General features: G+C 41.9%; 1 protein-coding gene across 1 annotated transcript in view; it reads right to left on the bottom strand.

The window, feature by feature from the left end:
• The window catches only part of NCKAP5 (NCK associated protein 5), a 349,664-nt gene that overhangs the window by 207,024 nt on the left and 122,761 nt on the right, over positions 1-19,879 (bottom strand). The window contains exon 3 of the mRNA XM_062579086.1: positions 374-433. Coding sequence (XP_062435070.1) covers positions 374-433 — 60 coding nt within the window. The remainder of the gene's footprint in view (positions 1-373; positions 434-19,879) is intronic.

The following is a 19,879-nucleotide window of genomic DNA, read 5'->3' as shown; positions in this document are numbered from 1 at the left end:
TCCTCGACAGGCAGTAATGAGGCACCCTCAGCATATGTCAGCTCAAAAAGAAAATCGTTTTGGAGCGATAAGGCGCTCTATAAATTGAAATTTGTGGTTACCCAAAAATCAGCCATTTCAATTTTTGCTCACAAGCCTGATCTCATAAATTGCTACATGAAAAATGAAGATATAAAGAGCACTACATGAGTTACTGAATTATCAGGATGACTTTTCTTAAGCCTCCGTATTTCTATTCTCCCATTTTTCCACAGTTGGCTAAGCTTTATCAGGCAACACAATTTACTGTATTTTCAGCTGAAATTGCCTTTCAGCTGCACGCAGGGCGCGCGCAAGACCGAGGAGCGGGCGCGCGGCGGCGGCGGTGGCTTACCATGGCTCCTTGGCGCTCGCTCTGCGCGACCTCCCGCTGCAGCCGCGCCACGGACAGCTTCTCCCTGCGGAGAGAAAAGCGCGTGAGGAGCCGTTCGTCTCCGCGCCGCGGGGCCACGCGGCGCCGCCGCCTCGCGCTGCCGCCGCCACCACCGTGTTTCCTCCGGGCAGGCGGCGGGCGCTTCGCCGTGGCGGCTGGCGGGCCTCACCCAAACCCGCGGCCGGGCTCGCGCGGCGGCCACTTTTTGCTTAGTTAAGGATTTGGTGACCGCGAGACGCTCTGTCCTGGAAAGCTGCGAGCAAGGAATGAGAAACGCGGTTAGAGCAGAGGTGGGAAAGGGAAGAGGGAGTCAGGGTACGGCCCGGGAAAGCGCCCGCCGGGGAGCCCTGACGCGGCCGGCGCGCGAAGCTGCCGCCGCGGGACACGCGAGCGACGGGAGGAATTTCCTCCAGCAGCTGCGCGGGGCAGCAAAGAGCATCCGAGGATACCTGGGACTGCAGCAGCCTAGTATCACTTCAGAGGGATTCAAGAAAAACAAAGGCATTTTTCACGTAGCTTTTTTCCTTAAAGAAGCATATCGATTTTTAAAAGGAAAGCAATCTGTGAAGCGTCAGGAGAATTTATTAGTACACAGCGAAATACAAAATTTGCAGATGAATAAATCTCTCCACAAAAGTCAGTTTTGGAAACTTCCGGCAAAAAGGGATTTGAAACAGAAAACACCCATTTGTTATGTTTGAAATTTTCCCCTTACTCATGTTTTGCCCAGAACTTAGGTTCGGTCCAACCAGCAGGAAGGACCCGCCCCACAGGAGCACGGTGCGGCGTTACGGCTCTTTCCCGGGGTATCACGCCAAGCAGTAACTGCAGCAGAGATTTTTAATTGACGGGCAAGATCTCCAGGGGTCCAGTCAGGCGAGACAACGCAGGCCGAGGGCCACAAAGCTGCTACCAGCCAGGCGGGAAGGTGCTCGGACCCCAGCTTCCCCCACCTCTCCCCCCTGCCCTGGCCACGAGACCACTGGCCACTCTCTAACCCCCCAACTTTCCTGAAAAGTTTTGAGCCAGGAAGGAGGGGAAAAAAAGAACAAAAACCAAAACCAAACAACCCTCCCCTTCCAGTTGTGCACTGCAATGAACTTTGAGGTCTTGAAAACGTAGAGAGAACATTTTCCCACCTCTCTAGTTCTTCTGCTGCCGTGAAGAACAGGATTTCAAAACTCCCATCCCACAAAGAAATTTCCGAAGATGCTGAGCCTTGGTGAGGCTAAGGCCCCCGGGACGCACTGGCCCCTCCTGGAATGAGGCCTGCCGTCATTAGCTCACGTTCACTCATCAAAACCCTAAACGCTATCCCGTATTTTATTTCTCATCATGCAGTAAAAGCAGCATTTAATCTAATTCCATGAACACAACCGCCAGGCACCACTTCTGCCAGGGAAGCACCATCTATTAGTACCTTCGTAATTACTAAAGGAAGCGATAGCACTTATGTCATTCGGCCATAACTCAACACATATTTTGGGTCACTGAACCGCATTTCTCTCTCTTTCCCCCCTCTCTCTCTGTCTTTCTCCATTTAAGCAGAAATCACAATGTTTCAGTTGAGTTTTCCCCGCAGGGACCCGCCGTCACACGCCTGCTGCGCCCCTCAGAGGCTGCCAGCGCGTCCAGCTTTTGGAGATGCTGAGAAGAGGTCGGCGGGCTGGGAGACTTGGCCCTGCTGCTCCTCTAGAGTCACCGCTATGTTCTTGCTGGTTTCTCATCGGTCACATCCTTTGGCGTATGCATACTACATGGCCTGGCCGACGCCGTGAGAATAAAAGCCGTTCACACTTACAGGGTGCCAAGCCATGTTGGGAAACCACATCATGCACCTACACTCCTGTCCAGAGGGAACGTGCATTTCCAAACTGACCTACGAGAGAGCTCTACGCTGCAGCACTCGTTCTGCAGATTAGTAGCACCAGGCAGCAAGAAAAGGCACAGAAGTGAGGCTTACTGCCTAGCGGGAGAGAACAGAGATGCAAATGGGTACTACGGTACTGCAGCTCAACTCTGCTTCCCTCCAACAAACAGGTGGGCAGCTGGGGCAAAATGCAAGGGTGTCAGAGAACAAAATGAAAGTGTTGAGTAAAGCCATCTTGGATAATTTCAGCAGAATTATTATTTTAAATTGAGACATGTAATTTCGCTGAAATGAAAACACTTGACAGCAGACACAAATTTTAAGAAAGCAGGGTACCAAAGCATGAACCAAAGCATACCAATAGAGGACTTTTGTAAAAGAACTCACTCTCTGTGAAGGTAAAAAATGTTCAACTTTAGTTTGGCACAGAAACAACCCCCCTAGGACAAAGTTTCCATTCCCCACAGGGCTCTAGATATTAAGGAACTTGAAACCCCAAGGGAAAAAATAGGCCTCCTGGAAGAAGTTACCTGAGTATTTCTGCCTTACTGGGATCCAACTTCAGCGCAGGCTCTGCAGAACCTGGGGGCAAGAGGCTTTTGCCCTCCACTTCCAAAAATCATTCTCTTTCTCAGATTAACTAGAACATTTCTTGTTCATTTTTGCATTATTACCAGTTTAATACCAGGCATTCATAATATTCTGACTTGTAAATGTAAACGTCGAAACAACTGAATACTGGTGAAATCCCAATATGATGCAGCCAAAATCCTGTTTGAAGGCATGTTAATGTTACTCCAACATGATATCAAGATCCTCTTTTGGGCATCTGAGAAATTACTGAAATTTGAGAAATGGCATTCGTACAACATTAGTACACTTTGATTCAAATATCCCAAAACCCAGTTTCTAAAACACACATAAGACCCTCCCTCACCCTTGCTTGGATACTATCACAGGCAAATTACAAAACTGTTTAATCCTATTTTAAGCATCTAGTTCATCCGCTGGCAATAGCCAATTGCGTTTTTGCACTGCTTCACTGCCATGATATATTTTAGTAAAAAAAGCTAGTATACCCTTTAAAGGAGGGTTGACTTTTTAATTGCAAAATAAATGCCTAAAGATATTTCATGAGAACAGATGGAAGCGGGGGGGGGGGGGGAGGGGGAAGACACAAGCCACACCTCCATACACTTTCTGCAAGCAATCTGCATGCATATATAGTATATATACACACACACACACATATATACATACACATATATATATATTCCTTTTATAGGAGGGAAAAAGAACTACTTTTCTCTCTCCATTTAATCTCTAACATGGAGCAAGTTAGCATTTCTGGAATTCTGCAACTTTTACCAAACTGAATTCCATTCCAGCTCCGTCACTGAAGAGACCTCTTCCTAGTAAAATAATCTTTTCCTCATTCTGAGCAAGAATACTAGAGAGGATTCCCAAAAAAAAACTTCTTCAACGTTTTTCTTTGTGAAACAGGGCAAAAATAGGCATTCTGGTACTGCCTACAAGTATTTATAACCTTTCTGGCAGTAAGAACAAAACAATTTTTCAATTGTATAAAGGAAAAAAGAAACTGGATTATCATGTATGAGGAAAACCTTTTAGAAGGGGATTCAGAAAAGCCATCTGTTGCAACAGTGTTCTAAAAATAAGTTATCTTTGACAAACAAATTCTGTGCTCCCATTTCAGATAGATCCCAGTGCATTTTCCTTCTCCCTCCTCCGTTCCGCAGATGGAGAGACTGTGTACTTAAGGCCAGACCTGAGCAGATGGTTACCTTCATTTAAGTAGGACACATGGTAGGGTCTCAGTGTGCCTCTGGACCAAACTAATCCTAGAGATAATTCCATCGAATTTTATTTGTGGTGTATTTGGCCCATTGCCCGCAGTAAGCCATTTCCCACTACCTCTGTGTAAATATATGCCAATATAATCAGTGAGAAATGTGGTCAAAATCCTGTTAGGAGCCAACAGCATTTAACACCAATTTGCAACGTTGGAAGCTTTCATATAAGGTTGATGACAAGAGAGAACAAGGACCTCCATGTCTACGTGTGACTAAATAAACCTATTCCCTATTACCCACCATCTCAGGCAGTTGTGATTAAGACACAACATTCAGCAACTATTCTTAGCCCCGATTTTTCTTTAAACACAGTGTTACAATTGGATAAGCACTTTCACTATGACTGAGCTGCAAAAATAATAAGATTTTAGCTGCTTTAGCCTTTCAGATGTTTCAAATGCAAAGAACATTTGACATGTAGCTTCAAAGTTAATCTTGTTTTTTTAATCTTTCTTTTTAAATAGGAAAAATCAGCAGCATTACTTTGTTGCTGTATGGTTTCATTTATTTTTAATCAAGCATGTTTCATCCCTGTAGCATGATTAATTAACAAAGTTAATTAGCAACTACAGTCAATCTACAAGAAAACCAAATCTTCTCTGAGGATTTGGAAAAAAAAATTAAAACATGTTCATTGAAAAGTTCTTATGCTCACTTTTGAAAAATTACCAAATGATAAGAGGTTTACAAAAATGTTCTTTGAAAGCAGAGTTTATGCTCTTAAGTTTGCATATTTGCACTATAAGGGGCAAAATTCCCAGCCAAGGACTTTGCAAAGAGATACTTAAAGGAGCCAAACAAGGATTCAATGATATCCTGTCCAGACAGACTTGGGTCTGGGCACACAAGTATCCACCATGTGAACCTAAGAAAGATATACTTCAAGTCTTCTTGTTGCTAGTTGATCATACAGTAGTTTGTCTAAGAAAAGCAATGGTTTCATCCAGAAAAAAATATAAATGTTCAAAGTAATCCTGCAATATCCTAAATTCTCCTTAAAATAACATTTCTCCTTCAATCTTCCTTCATATCTGTTAGACTCATTCACCTACCAGACAAAACCTGTATCATATGACCCACCACAGCTAACTAACAGAGCTCAGATTTTCGCTACAAATTACTAGTTACTTGAACTTTTCACAGTCCACAGGGATAAGGTGGGACAAGTAGATGCAGGTCACAAACCTCCAGCTATCACCGAGTTTTGAACAAGCATTGACATAGTTCCTGATCCAGTAACAGTCTCAAATCACACAACACAAGAAAAGCGATCCTGGATGAATGAATGAGGCCCTGAACAGGCTTTTTTTCCCCCCTTAGTTTTACTTCTTTATACTAGTATTTTACATCCTTACAGCAAGGCAAAAACCTCTAACAATGAATTCCATCTGCCCAAATTTTAAATTGTGATTTTCATTTATATTTTGAGACCTCAGATTCAGAATCTCTTAGATGCAGGTTTTTGCTTCCCCATTTGACAAAGAAAGATATTATTTAATATAGCTTTTTAATAGACTTAGGAAACTTAGATTCCATTATTATGAGCTGAATTATATCTATTTGCTGAGACATCAACCATAAAGAGTCAGGATATATTTTCAGCAATAAATAATGATTTTATAGTTTCAGTGAAGAACACTAATGTTACAGTTTTAATGAAAAATTTTATGACAGTTTTAATGAAAAGGACATAATCCAAAGACAAAAAGACTGTAAGATATCTTAGCAACATCATCTGAAACTTCAGTCAATGCTGCAATGAATGTTCATTCTCGTGACCACTGACCACACAACAGTAGTACCAAACCCTGACAACGTCCCTTCTTCGCACACCAGTCATATCACCGCGTGGCAACATGCAATGCTCTCTCTTACATTCTTAACATTTAAACAGGAAGATTTTTACTTTTTTATATTCTGTAAATCACTACTTCCCTACACAAGGAATAGATGAGAACAAGACCTAGCAGTTATGACCCTTCCCAGGTTATTAATTTAATTGTTTCTCTATTCTTCGTTTTTTTCCACGAGCAGAAGGATGTTTTCTTTACATCTCATCCTTCCTTGGAAACTCTCATTCTGAAGTGAATTCTTTAGAAGCAGTCAGCTCCAAAGCTGAGTACTCTAAGCACCTTCAGAAAGACAACACTTTAACTAGGTTTGGCAACAACAACAACAACAAAAAAGACATCATCTTGCAAAGAAATATTAATTGAAAATTTAACATCAAGTTTTATTTAATTATTTTACAATAATTACAAAGAGTGCAGTTACAATAACAAAAGTATTATTGCTGCCAAGCAGTAGCAGAATAGATAGGATGAGCCATCAGCAAGGCATAGGGTCCTATTTATTACTGATTTATTTTATATTTGTTTCTGAATAAAAGATAAGAATACAGCTAACATCATTTTCGTTAAACCTGTCTTCTACAAGATATAACACTCCCAATCCAGACATGCAAAACAAGTAGTAACTTATTCAAACTGCATTTTCTTTGGGATAACACTAACAGTGAAGGGGGAAAATAATAAAACAGGAATTATAACTATAACTTAAAAGTACATCAGTGATCCCTTGTGGCATCTCATCAAGCAATTTCCAGTAGATTTTAACATACATGAAATCTGCACCTGAATTTCAAAGATGACCATCTAGTTACTTCCCCAAAGCAGCCAAACGAGACACCAAACACGTAAGAAACACCAGGGAAGATTATCCTGGGTAACGCATGTGGCTTAACCACATACCCTTGCTGGAAAGGAGAGGGGAAGAGCATCATAAAAAAATGGGCAAACAGAGCAGAGGCAGACCTCGAATCATAAGAGCAAAAAGGTAGCGTTGGGCTAGGAAAGAGGATCAAAGGCAAGACGGAGAAAGCAAGGGTTGCCAGGAGGCCACGTCTGATTTTCCTGACAAATTACTCCCCTCGCCCCAGTATGGTAGCCGAGGTCTGCCGGCCACCTGAACACCGTGATCCCACCCCTGCTTCTAGGCATGCATCAGTGGACTGACGGCAACGTAGTTTCAAGGGAAGCATCTCTCCTAAAACTGATCATCTCTATCACTTCATTGACATTTGTTGTTCCCAGCCATGGGGCTCTGGGTGCAGGATTGCATGTCCTAACAAGTCACGGCTGTTTTAGCCAGCACTGGGATATTCTTCTTTATGGTTAATTGGGGGGGGGGGGGGGGAAGACACCCTCTTTCCACTATTAATGTTGATTCCACAGCACAACCCACCTCCAAACCCTGCATACGTCTGGATCAAGAAATTGCATTAAACAGAGTTAGTGAGGTCCAGATCTAAACTTTTAAAGCGTTGACAATTTTTTTCTCTCAAGCTTTGAGATAGTTTTTAACCCTGGCAACACAGAAAAGCCAGCAGATCACTAGCGAAACCTTTTTAAAGAGAGACTTTTACATGAGGTTCATGAGTAGCCTGCTATTAGAAAGGCCATAACCCAGCCCCCTCCCCGCTCTCTTCCTCCATAAGGAACGCAAGCGGCATCAACCCCTACATCCAGTGCAGGTTTTTGGCTGAGGAGGGATACAAGAAAAGGGGAGCAGGGCAAAAAGGTGATTCTTTCCTCAGGATGCATACACGTAGCGGGGGAACGAGGGATTAATGCCCATATGGCATAAGGCCAAACCACCAGGGCAATCAGGAGTTATACTGAGCAATCGCTTTACAGCTCTGCTGCACACCTCCCTCGCAGGCATCGCTGCGGAGCCAATGCGCTCAGTCGCCGGTTCTCCAGATATACTGCTCCAAAGCCTTCGCTTTGGGCTCAGACCCCAGGTGGGAAACGCGGGAAAAGAAGCAGGATTTATTTACAAAACAGAAAAATGTGGGAGAGGGAAAAAAAAGTCATTCCTAAAGCCTTGGGATAATAGCGAGAAGTATTTAAAAGTTTGTTTCAAAAATCAGCCCAGACACAGAGCACTACACTGCAAAGTGCACAGAGGTTGCACTCAACTGTTAACATTAATGCCATGTCCAGCCACAAACTTCGCACACCTGAATGCCCGGAAACACCAGGTGAACTGTACGGCGATACAGAACCCTGAAAGGCAGCTGAAGCACGCTTCACAGTACAAGTGAAAAACTACAAACCTTATGCAAACCCTGTATTTATCAAGTAGCACAGTTAATATTTTAACAGGGCCAAGTTCAGCCCAGATTTATTCCCTGTTTAAACCCAGTAATTTAATGCATCCCATAAACTACTAAAGCACACTAAGAATAAAAAAGCATAGAATCTGTTCCACTTCTTTATATCAGAAATAATATATAAGGAGAATATATAATATTTTTTATTCTTATACCACAAAACACATTGCAAAAGCTAATTGTCAACATTCAGTCATGTGGCATGAACTTTGGATTTCTTGATATAAACAATGGATTTACTGATTTTAATGTTGCATTAACAGTAATATTTGCATTTAATGCTGTGTTATTTCTGCCAATAAGTTGCAACCCAAGAAGTACAGGATATGAATTTGTATGATTAGGCAAGCTGCCAAGTTCTGAAAGACTTATCATCATGGAAAACCTCAGTGTTCAAAGAGGCAAAAAATAAATAAATAAAATAAAAACGGGATAACTATTGGAAGTCAGTTTGGAATATTAACTTACCAAAAGAAACTTTACATTACGTTACAAGCAGCTGTGGCACATAGAGTCGCGTCCTCTACTACTGAGGAGCAAGCATGACTGCTTGCTCTTCTTCCCAGGTGCTTGTTTAAAATATTTTAAAATATTATAGTTAAAATATACAAATGAAACCATCTGTTTAATCACAGCCCTATAATACTCTCTTATTGTCCCAAATTCCTTTCTGAGAATCCTTTCACAGTATAAGAAAGCGGCAACTGTGGGCCTTACTTAAAACGAAATGGTAGTGATCATCATCTCTGCGCTTTTTGACAGCATCCTCAGAGTCACTGCACCATTCCTACAACCTTCTCCAGTATGTGCCTCAGGGCAAAGCAAATTTTACAGTACCCCCTTTCCCTTCCTGTGTGCCAGGAAGCCATCTATTCTTCCTGCAGTAGTACATGATCTAAGAAGTCCATCTCTTTGAGCTAGAGGATCTAGGTTGCCAAAAACCTCCCAGTTAGGCTTTATAGGGGAGGTGGGTTCAAAGTGGTTCAAAGAGGCACAGGGTCACTGCTAAGTGAGTTTGATCCACGGGAGAAAGCACAGTCTGAGCTATCACAGTTTGCCTTTTCTCCTTATTTTTCAGGGTACACAATTACCGTTCTTCGTTGTACATGCTCACAAGATCCTCTCTTGGTCCTGATGCCCCAGAACACTTGCCCTCCTTGCTGCAGGTACTGACCACAACGGCATTTGCATGTTCAGCTTAACCGATCGGACCTGGCAATGCACCAGACACTTGCTGCAAGTAAGATGCTGCTAAGACACGTGACACTTTAAAAGTCAGGTTTTGATTTCTGTGACTCAGGGAAATCAGAGGTAACAGTCAGGAGGTGAATACAGCCACATTATATATAAACCTATCACAAGGGATGGGTTTTTTTTTGTCTTTGGGTTTTTTTTTTTAGAATGTATATTCAAGAAAGGGCAGATGGTTTATTTCTAGTTACTGCTCTATGATTTGTAAGAGATCTCTTCTGCCTGTCTACTTTTTCTCGGCATGTCGCTCTGCTCTGCTCTAGATTTAAAACGAGGTCACTGCTGCAGGTTGGGCATGACACCACCACTAGAGAAAACTGTAGCTGTTTCTCCTCTGTTTAATTGCTCCTAACAGTATCTTTCATCTTTTGAATGCACATCCTTCCGTAGCGTTTTGCTGTTTACTTTTAAGCTGGACCAAGCAGTTCTCTGTATTAGACGGATTGTCAGTTCTGATACCTTTGATGATCTTAAGATTTGCTTGGGGGTTTTGTGTGAAATTTACAGTATTAGATCATTACAGTATACAGATTTATATTAAACTTTTTTTGTTTTTTTGTTTTTTTTTTAATTAAAGATTTGGAAGTCAGAAGACCGCTCTGGGCTTGTGACCCAAATAGCATTAGAATTAGTAAATCCTGGGACAGTTCAGTCATTATCCAGAGAAAGAAGTCTTCCCTTTCCAAGGAAGGGAAAAAAAAGACCTTCCAAAGAAGGTCTCAAAAAGACCTTGGGAAAAGAAAAACTAAAAAAGGACAAGGGGGAAAGAAATAAGAATTTCTCTTTGCAAAATGCTTGAAAGTTGAGCTAATAAATCCCCGATCAGTGGTAGTTCTCCTACACTTTTTGCCTGGAGGTTTGTAGATTTGTCACATGGACACAATATGCTAAGGAAATTCCTTTGAAAGGATACAACTTTCCCTGAAGACTTCCTAATGAGAATTTATTGCTCATGAAAGATTCAGGATTGGCAGCCCTTCAGTCTTCAGTTAATGATCTTTGTTTATTAAAATAAAATGCATCAACAGGACTTAAAACTTTTCCTACCAGTGCTTCAAAGCATGCAAGTATTCTCACCCCTTCAGTCTTACTCCCAGAAGGAGTCTGTGAGAGTGCTAGCTGAAATTTATACTGTTGTCCATCAAAAAGATCAGGTCAGAACCTTTGTTTCAAATAAAGCTGAAGCTCATGGAAACATTTCATCAAAATCTATGTTACTCAGACATAAACTAAGAGCAAAAAGCAGCAGATCAGCATCACTCCTGTGAGCGTCCATTACTTCCAAGCAAATATCAACATCAGGAGATCATTGCTTAATCCTAATCCTAGTTCACCCTTAAATCCTATGGTTAAAATTCAGGCAAAATGCTGTTTCCATATGCTGCTAGTAAGTTATCAGCTTCCGAAACTCGTGTTCAGACTGAATTTGCAGAAGACGGACAAAAGCTATAGATTACTGGGTCTCTAAACCAGAGATCCTAGAAACACACCTAGTCATCTCTTGTATATCTATGGAAATACAACAAAAGTGCATAAATTTCTTCCAAAAAATGGACCAAAAGCATAGGCTGAAGAAAAATGGACTGCAAGACACAAAACCCAAATACACTTTGGGGGATAATAAACCCTACATTTAGCCCAAGTCTTAGATCCTAATTTCTTCTTTGTATCTTGTTTTCCTTCTGCTTTCTAGTTGTGATACATTCATGTGTTTGTTTGTGAGAGTGTTTAGAAAGAGCTTCCTTCTAGTTCTCTATAAACTTTATCTGCTTTGCCCTTACAATTCAAAGAAAACATCTGATCTTGCTTCATTACTAGTTGACCTCTTATCTATGTTTCAAACTTTTGTTCCTAGATCATCACAACACATTCCTGATAGTCTTTGTAATCTCTTTTTCGGGACACTACACAGTGTGATGTGTTTTTATCCATCCAGAAGGAACACAGCACCAGGACTTCTATTTTTCTTATAAGGTCACACTAAAAATTCCATTTTTTTCCTCTCTCTGAATTTCATTTATTGCAAACTCTGAAACCTTCTCATTGTCATTCATGCCCTGTTCTGTCGGAACATTAAAATGCATTGGAAAATCCCCACCCTCTTTTCTTACTTTGTTTCTTGACCACAAAAAAAAAAAAAAAAGTGATTGTTACTCTGTTCCACTCACTGGACTTCCCTCTCCCTCTCAACTTCTTCTATTTACTTTTTTTCTTTTTACAAGTGTTCAATACTTTTACATACTGTGCTGTAAATCAACAGCAAATCCACAATCCCATCATATATACTGATGCTTACTATAAAGGGGAAAACTTGCAAATATAAATCACACATTTCTCCTAGTTGTACTTTCAGATTTCCATTCTGTGATTCAGCACACAAAAATCACCACCTAGAAGCCTGTGGGTGCCTCAAAAGAGAAAACAGCAAAGGGATTGAAGTTAAAAACCAAGCAAATGGATTCAGGGCAAGTAATGAAATCTTTGAAATGCACTTTATGGCTGGTAGGATGGGGAAAAAAAAAGAAAAGGCTCCTAAAATGATAGAAATATGGTCTGCAGCATAGAATTAATTTAACAGTTGATCGACATTGATCATACAAGCTGAAAGACATAGGACGTTTAGAATACTTACAATGTTGCTATGAAATCAGGCCTTCAGTTTTGCACGTGTTCATCCAAGAGTTGTACTATTAGAAGTTTCAGTGCAATTTTTCAATGTTTTTTGCTTATGTTGCAATAGTAGGGGAAAAAAATAAAACCATAATAATTTCAGATGACCGTCATCTATGTTTTGCAATTCTGAAAGTAAAAAGCATGTTTCATAGCTCAAGGACGGCTTACATAACTCCTGTCAAGATCTTCTTTTGTAAAATTATCTGCTTTCAGTAAAAGTTAAAAAGATCATTGGTATTGTAAGAGCAACAGGTCACCTAACGATGTGCAAATGTTGTCTCTGGGCCACTTGAAGGGCTATGGGCAGGAGCAGCCCACACAAGGCACACGCTTACAGCCAACACAGACCCCCAAGGCCTCTTTCGCAAGGGCTCCTGCCAGCAATAGATAAAATAATTCTTGCCCAAAGGCATTTCTCAGCTGTATGCGTAGACTGTTTTGGATGTTCTGATAGCTAACCGTTGTCATCTAGATACGATTTTAGATTTCAGCAATCTGATCCTGTTTACTGACTTTCAGGAATTTGAGAGACGTCAATTCAAAATTTTCTCTAAAGCTCTCTAAACAACAGTGTACCTAGTGGTTTAGGGAAAAGGGAGGGGTTAAAAAAAAAAGTAAGAAAGGTAACAACAAGGAATTCTAAAAATAAAAATATAAATAAAAAAAATACCATAACAAACTTGTTTCCAAAAGTCAAACTGCAGGAATTCCCTCAGGCGATTTAAGACCGTGCTTCAGCATGCCTTAAATGAGATAATGTGGTCTAAATCACAGCACGCTACTTCAGAAAGAAAAAACAGCATGTTCAAAATCCCTTTGAAGTATCCTTCAGTAACCCAACTCACAAAGTCATATTCATGCAGCCTTACAGCAATGAAATCACTTACATACTAATGATATAATTGTTTCTTCTATCACTCGTCTATAAAAGAAAACTAGATAAAGTCTGTGGCTTCTGGCTGATTACGTGTTTTGACAAATTAAATGATTACCTTAAACCTCCAACTCAAGTTGTTTTGCCTTTGCAGACCTAAAAGAAGAGAAAAGCCTCTGTTTTAAAGGACATGGATTTACAGGGACCTCAGCCCAGACTAAAGAGAGCTCCCCAAAGAGCATTATTTGTATTGAATCAAAGAGTGGCTGGCATGGACATAGGCTAATTTTAAAGATCATAGTTGTCACTTTAAATACTGGACGAGCATACAATACTGTACGTAAAACTCTTCCAAAGATGCCCAAGTAAAGGGAAACAAATATCTATGAAGAAACCCCGGACCAATTAAACCCCATTCAGAGCATTTTAAATGATTTTCCCCAAAGACATGAGAACGCTCTGCTCTGCAAACAAGCCAGCTTCTCAAAGCTCAAACAGCATCACCTTTCAGCGGAAGCTTAAGGTTAGCATCCAAAGTAAATTTAAAAGATATAGGTGAATTGTGATTAAAATATATTAGCATTCAGGCATTTCCAAACAATTATTAAATGTATAGTAAAATGGCTTAAAATAGTAACTGCCCGAAGCATTAAAATGGAAAGATTTTCAGAAGCTCAGATGTCAACCAGACACTTAAATCTGCATTTCTACAGATTCCACTTCAAATGACATGTTTTGAAACCTATTAGGCATTGAAATAAAGCTCTTCGTCATTTTTCTCAGCAGAAGGTTCTCAGCATTTTTGACCATTATGCCGGCTAATAAATTGTGTTCCAAAATAACTTTTTGTAGTCACCACCACTAGCCAGATGCATCGCTTTTAGTGGGAAGTAAAATGAACATCACACTCTTTCAGAGTTATACAAGAATGCAAAGAGAATTAAAAAACTTTCAAATACAGAATATATGTTATTACTAAGTCACTATATAGGTTTCTGGAGCTTTACCAAACTCAGGAGATCACTATCCAAGAGGTCTCAGCATCTGCCTGCCTTTTTTGAAGTCCCCAGAGCAGAATGGAATAGCGTCTCCTTTTCTAATCAAGCTGCAAAAACACTCACATTTTGATACTCTGAGGTATTTCCATGCTGACACATTTCTCTTAACAAGATAATGTCTTAATGAGGTTCATCTGTCATTAGGAGGTGATCTAAAAGACATGCTAAGGATTGTTTCTAGTGAAGCAGAAAAAACACATATGTTTTTAGATTGCGTATTAATCCTCACTGCAAAACCCGTATGTGTTCATTACAGCACATCCCATAAAACCAGTTCCCACAGTTCACACTGAAAGCTGATACGATCTAGTATCAGGCGGAAATGAAACGTTAGCATTTTATTCTGCACAAAACATATCCACATATTTATCCCTTCATAAATAAGGTCTGTGAGGCTGCATGACCCTAACGCAAGAGCTCTTGCTTTGCCCTGAGGGTTCTGTTAATAAAATTAAGGCTTTACGTGAGCATCTCTCATGCTAGTCTCTTTCTATAAAGCCCTCACCCTACATCAACATAATGTCCCAGTGCCTCCACGGCTGTGTGAGGTGATTACACAGACGTCAGATACAGCTGCTCGTTTGATTTACAGTTATTTTAGTTAGTATACTTGTGCTTTTCCCAATCTCAGATGCAGGAAAAGATAAAATTTCAAATACCCAAGGTCCTACTCGAGCTATCTACAGGTACTTCCCTGGTCCAGCACTACCCTGTGAGAACAGTACAAAAACCTGTATGTACGCTGTAGATGCTGCATCTTTCCATGGATACGTACACTGTAGATGCTGCATCTTTCCATGGATTTCTTGCCTGCATGAGCTACATCTTCAGTCAGGCTCAAAGTTTCCAACTGCTTGTAATTGTCCATAATGGACAGGAAAAAAAAAAAGGATTTATTTTCTAGATAGATCCTGAACAATATCCATTTTCCCCCACACACAGATCCCTTTGTAGAAAGTTTCCTAGAGCCTTTTTTATTTAAAAATAGTGGTATCTTTAGAACATTGTCTGCAAAATACGTAATAAAACATCAACTTATTTGCCTTTCATGAGGAAAGTGTTCCCAAGGAAATGCACACAAGTACCTCACGGTATCACAAGTATTAAGAAGGAGAGAAGGAAAGGGAAAATAATAATAATAAAAGAAAAAAACACCATGCCCACCATACCCAGCGGCAACATAACCCTTTGAAGAGGCGGACAGATGGCTGGTTTAAGTCAGCTCGCTTCCACTGACATCAATTTAATCAGCCGATTTACCCTAGACAAATAACTAGCCCAGAGTTTCAAGAGCAAGACCATCACGGAGCTGCAGAAGAGCAGGGCCTAGAAGCTGCCCAGCACTGCGACGCGCCAGGCCAAGGCGGCTGGGACCGAGGCCTCCCCCGTCGCCCACACGGCCGCCCACGTCCAACTTCCACGCTGCTCCTACACGGAGCAAGACGTCTCCCGGGGGCTCGGTGGGCAGCCCCGGCCTTGCTGGGAAGGGACACGCCGAGCCGGGCGGCCACGCTTTCCGTGGCTGCGCCGCCCGGCCCCCCTGCCCTCCACGTCTCTATCTCTTTCTCTCCAAACACACTGGTTTAAGTTCCCAGCAGACCGGCGCGCGCACGACTCGCAGGAACGGTGCCAAGCGGGGAACGGCACGGCCTGCGGCGACGGCCCCGCGCACGGACGCTACCCACGCAAACGGAGCAGCGCTCTCTAGTCCACCTTCGTTTGCGCACAACATACTGCCGTAGAGTTCACCGCTCTCACTCTACGCTCTTCTATGCTTAACAAGCACCAAAAAAAATACATATATATATTCTTATTATTTTAAACCAGTGAAAGTTAGGGAGCTTTTCCGACAGCTAGGTTTTTTTTCATTGCAGTTTTAAAACCTACACCACGAAACCCGACACGAAGCAACAGCGCAAGTCACTGACAGGTTTGCTTATTCTCAGAAATAAAGTTGAGCAATTTCAGGACCTTGTCTTCGGAGCAGAGATTGCATTCTCCCGTATCAGATGCGCAGTGATGGGATTTGGTAAATCTGGAACATTCATATTGCGTACACAAATAAATCTCTTGATGTTTCACTTTAAAATTAGTTTAACGCTTTTTTTCATCATATGAACCCATCCTTGCCCCCATGCTTTCAACAGCCTAATAACCAATACATCTGATGAAAATTAATTGTCTTGACAGCTTGCATAAAAACTGTAAAGGTACAAAGGAAAAATGCTGCAGCAGCATTTTCTTTCTGGGTAGGACAGTAGCTATGGAAACTATCTTTAGAGGCCAACTGGCCATCATCCCAGTCCAACATTAAAAAAAAAAATCAAAATGCTAGTCGCACTCGGTTAGTCAGTGGAACCACTCTTCATTTGCAACCTTTACAATTTTGCTGTATGTTAGCTAAAGCAAAAAAAAAAAACTAATTGGTTTTATTGGAAGCAAATCTGATACCGTTTTACAGTATCATTCCAGCTTTGGATGGTACCAAGCCTTACAAACAGCACTCATCATACTGGCAATTATTAGGGTAACCTGATGTAAGGAATCTATACAACTAGCGGGGTATCACCTAAAATATTGATGTGCAAATTATTCAGTTTCTTAATGCAAAATATTTTGTTAACTATTGTGATAGAAATAGTTTAGTCTTATCCTTAGATAGATACTTGCAGCCAAAGAGGACAGGTGTAATCTCAGTTATTTCACTGTCACATTTTATAAACTAAAACACCTTTCCTTTCAAAGGAGTTTTATCTCATGCAGCCAGCCTGAATAAAGCCTGTAATTCTAATAGAGTCAAATAAAGTTCATCATTTTTATGAACACTGGTAGATTACGAATGGTCTCCCCGTCCCCCTCAAAAGCAGGGGCGCCCACGAGCCAGAGCTCCGCCGCTGCGGTCGCGCGGGGCAGCTGCCATCGCCCACCACGGAGGAGCTCTGCTAAAGCAGTAAGCTGAACGGCTAACGAGGCCCTCAAACCTGTGAGGAAACAGGGTTTCCTCCCCAAACGACATTCAGAAAGCACTGAAAGATCTCACGGGCTGTTCGGAAGGCAGGGGAGGCGCAGCACAGGCGCCCACGGCCAGCGCGGCGCCGAAGCCCGCCGTCCGCGCCGACACCGTCCTCCAGGCACTCGGCAAAACGCTCACCAAGCCCAAGTAGAAACGTGCTGCCCGCGCAAGCGAGTCTTACTTAAATGACTTACGGGGACAGCCCAGGCGGGACAGAACGACGCAAGCCAGGTTCACGTTCAGCGGAGGCCTCGATCCGCCAGCGACCCAGGCTGGACGGGGGTCTGCAGCGGGCCGAGGAACCGCAGCACCTCGAGGGAGCTGGCTGGACTCACTAGCACATCAAAGCGCGTTAGTGCAAGAAGCAAACGAGAATGTACGATTAGGACACGGAGGTTCACGTGCCAAAACAGGCCCTGAGCCAACGCAACTAGAAAAGGAGGTTGAAATAAAAAAAAGGAAAAAAAAAAGTCACATCCTCTGCTGCATTTTTCCCTTACCTTAAATGTACTTTTAATCCAGACTGTTTGACTGGTTCATCACTGGTCTCACTGCACTGGAAAGGTGCTTCGAAACTCCCATCACTGCTAGGATATTTGCTAATGTAATTTTAAAAGAGTGAAAAGGGGCGAGTTTTCTGAAGGCAGGGAAGGGAAAAGCTCCGGCAGGGGATGCAAGAGGGAGCAGCTGCGACTGCAGCACGGCGGCTCGGCCCCGCGACGCAGGGGCTCCGCGGCCGGGGCACCGAGTTGGGGGACAGCAGGGAAGGAGGGCAACGCCATGCCGAGCTCCCCTCGGTGCCGTCAGCAAACCCACCCCGACTGGGCTGCAGATTATATTTTAGATCTGGCAATAGTGATTGTTAATTTATCAGTCGCCTCGAAATATTTTGACATTTATTGGTGTAACCATTCAGCAAAACATGTCAGAGCTATTTATTCCATGTTTCACGCTGAGGTTTGATCCAGCTTCTACTGGATCAGTCAGGAGCGTTTCAAATGACTTGGATTTGACTCAAAAAAAAAAAAAATCAGTCCAGGTTGCCATCTTAAAAAGAGAGGATATTAATTAAATTATAAGAAGAGACAAGCTTCTGGACACAATAGGGCTTATGTGCCAAAAGCTCGACTTCTTCTTCTCTGTTAATCTAGTAAAAGACACCCATGACTGCAAAACCTTGTCTGCTTACCACCCCTAAGCCTATCACAGCTACACCACCACTGAGTGATGATGTAAAGGAGATAAATATTATCAGAGTCAGAATTAATCCCAAGTATTGCTATAAATACTTCTCTTAGAAAAGACTTTCCATGACAAGGGAGAGACAAGCTCACATATTGATACATCCCAACCTACCCAACCTCCACCTCAGCACAAAACCTAAAATCAGTCAACAAGAAGCACAATAAATAGCCACATATTTTCATTATTCCATAAAGCAAGTCCACCAGGGACTATTGCCATTACTCAGTATATGGTAAGTGCATTCACAATACAGTGATGAATGACAGCATTAGCTTTTATCAAAAATGTTTTTAACTAGCTATGAAAAGCACGACCTTTTCTTTGATGTAAACATCCTCCTCCAAAAAGCAAGACCCAGCAAAATAAAAGATTTCTAACATTCATTAGTAACACATTTTCTCTCCTCTATTTTTATCTTTTGTTTTTCTCTCCCACCAAAATGTCTGCTATAGCAGATCCCAACATTTTTTCCACTCCTGTCTTTACACTTCATAACATCTATATCACAAATCTCAAGACCTGACAGACTGCTCCACTGCATTTTTTTTAATTCCCTTAGCTCTGACACTTTCCTAATACTGTTTTTCAAACTTAATAGAATATCTCTCCGCAGCAGAGCCAGAGGGGTCGTATTTGGTTGCCAATTTGTCTTGCATCTACTTTTGAAGTCTTAAGCACACCGCTGACGAGCTTCCAGCTGGGAAGCAGCTGGAAGAACCAAGGCTGAAGTTGTGCACCAGGAAGACAACCAAAGCACCCCATGTGCAATGGAGATGCAGTGTCTCCTAAGGAGCTGATGCTTTGGTGCATGTCCAGAGCCAGCAATTGGTGCAACCTCTATGGCCAATATGGAGACAAAGTAGACTTGCAGCCCTGGAACCCCAAAAGACCTCAGCAAATTGAGCAGCGGTGTTTGTGCCATTCCAGTTGATAACACACATGCTGATGTCCTTGTGCGGGCCCCTACTCAAATGCCAGTGCAACAGTAAACATATTTGTTCTAATAGAGGTGTTAAAATCAAGCCGTAACAGCGTACTACAATACTGTAATTATTTCTTTTCCATATGTAAGTCTGATAATGATGAGTGGATACTGATACCCACTTTTTCATCTACAAAAGCTAAACTACCGCAGCAGTAGTGAAGCCAACGTTATGTGGGAGAGAAATGTGTAAAAAATGTATGGCACGCTGTTTCTACTTTATGAACCGCACCTACTCTCCTAAGGAACAGGTATCAGAGGCATTCCCAGCAGTCCCCTCTATTACTACGTGTGCTATTTACATGTGAAAATGCCTTTCTACATAGCAAACTGTTTGAAAGTTGGCATGCAAGAGTCCCATTACCATCAGTTGGAATGATTCTGATTCAATCTCATTTTCAGTAGCCACCAGGAATCACCTAATTAGAGATGTTAAAAAGGCCAAGACATGCC

The sequence above is a fragment of the Rhea pennata genome, chromosome 6, assembly GCF_028389875.1.
Source record: "Rhea pennata isolate bPtePen1 chromosome 6, bPtePen1.pri, whole genome shotgun sequence".
NCBI lineage: Eukaryota > Metazoa > Chordata > Aves > Rheiformes > Rheidae > Rhea > Rhea pennata.
This window is presented reverse-complemented; position numbering and strand designations above follow the sequence as displayed.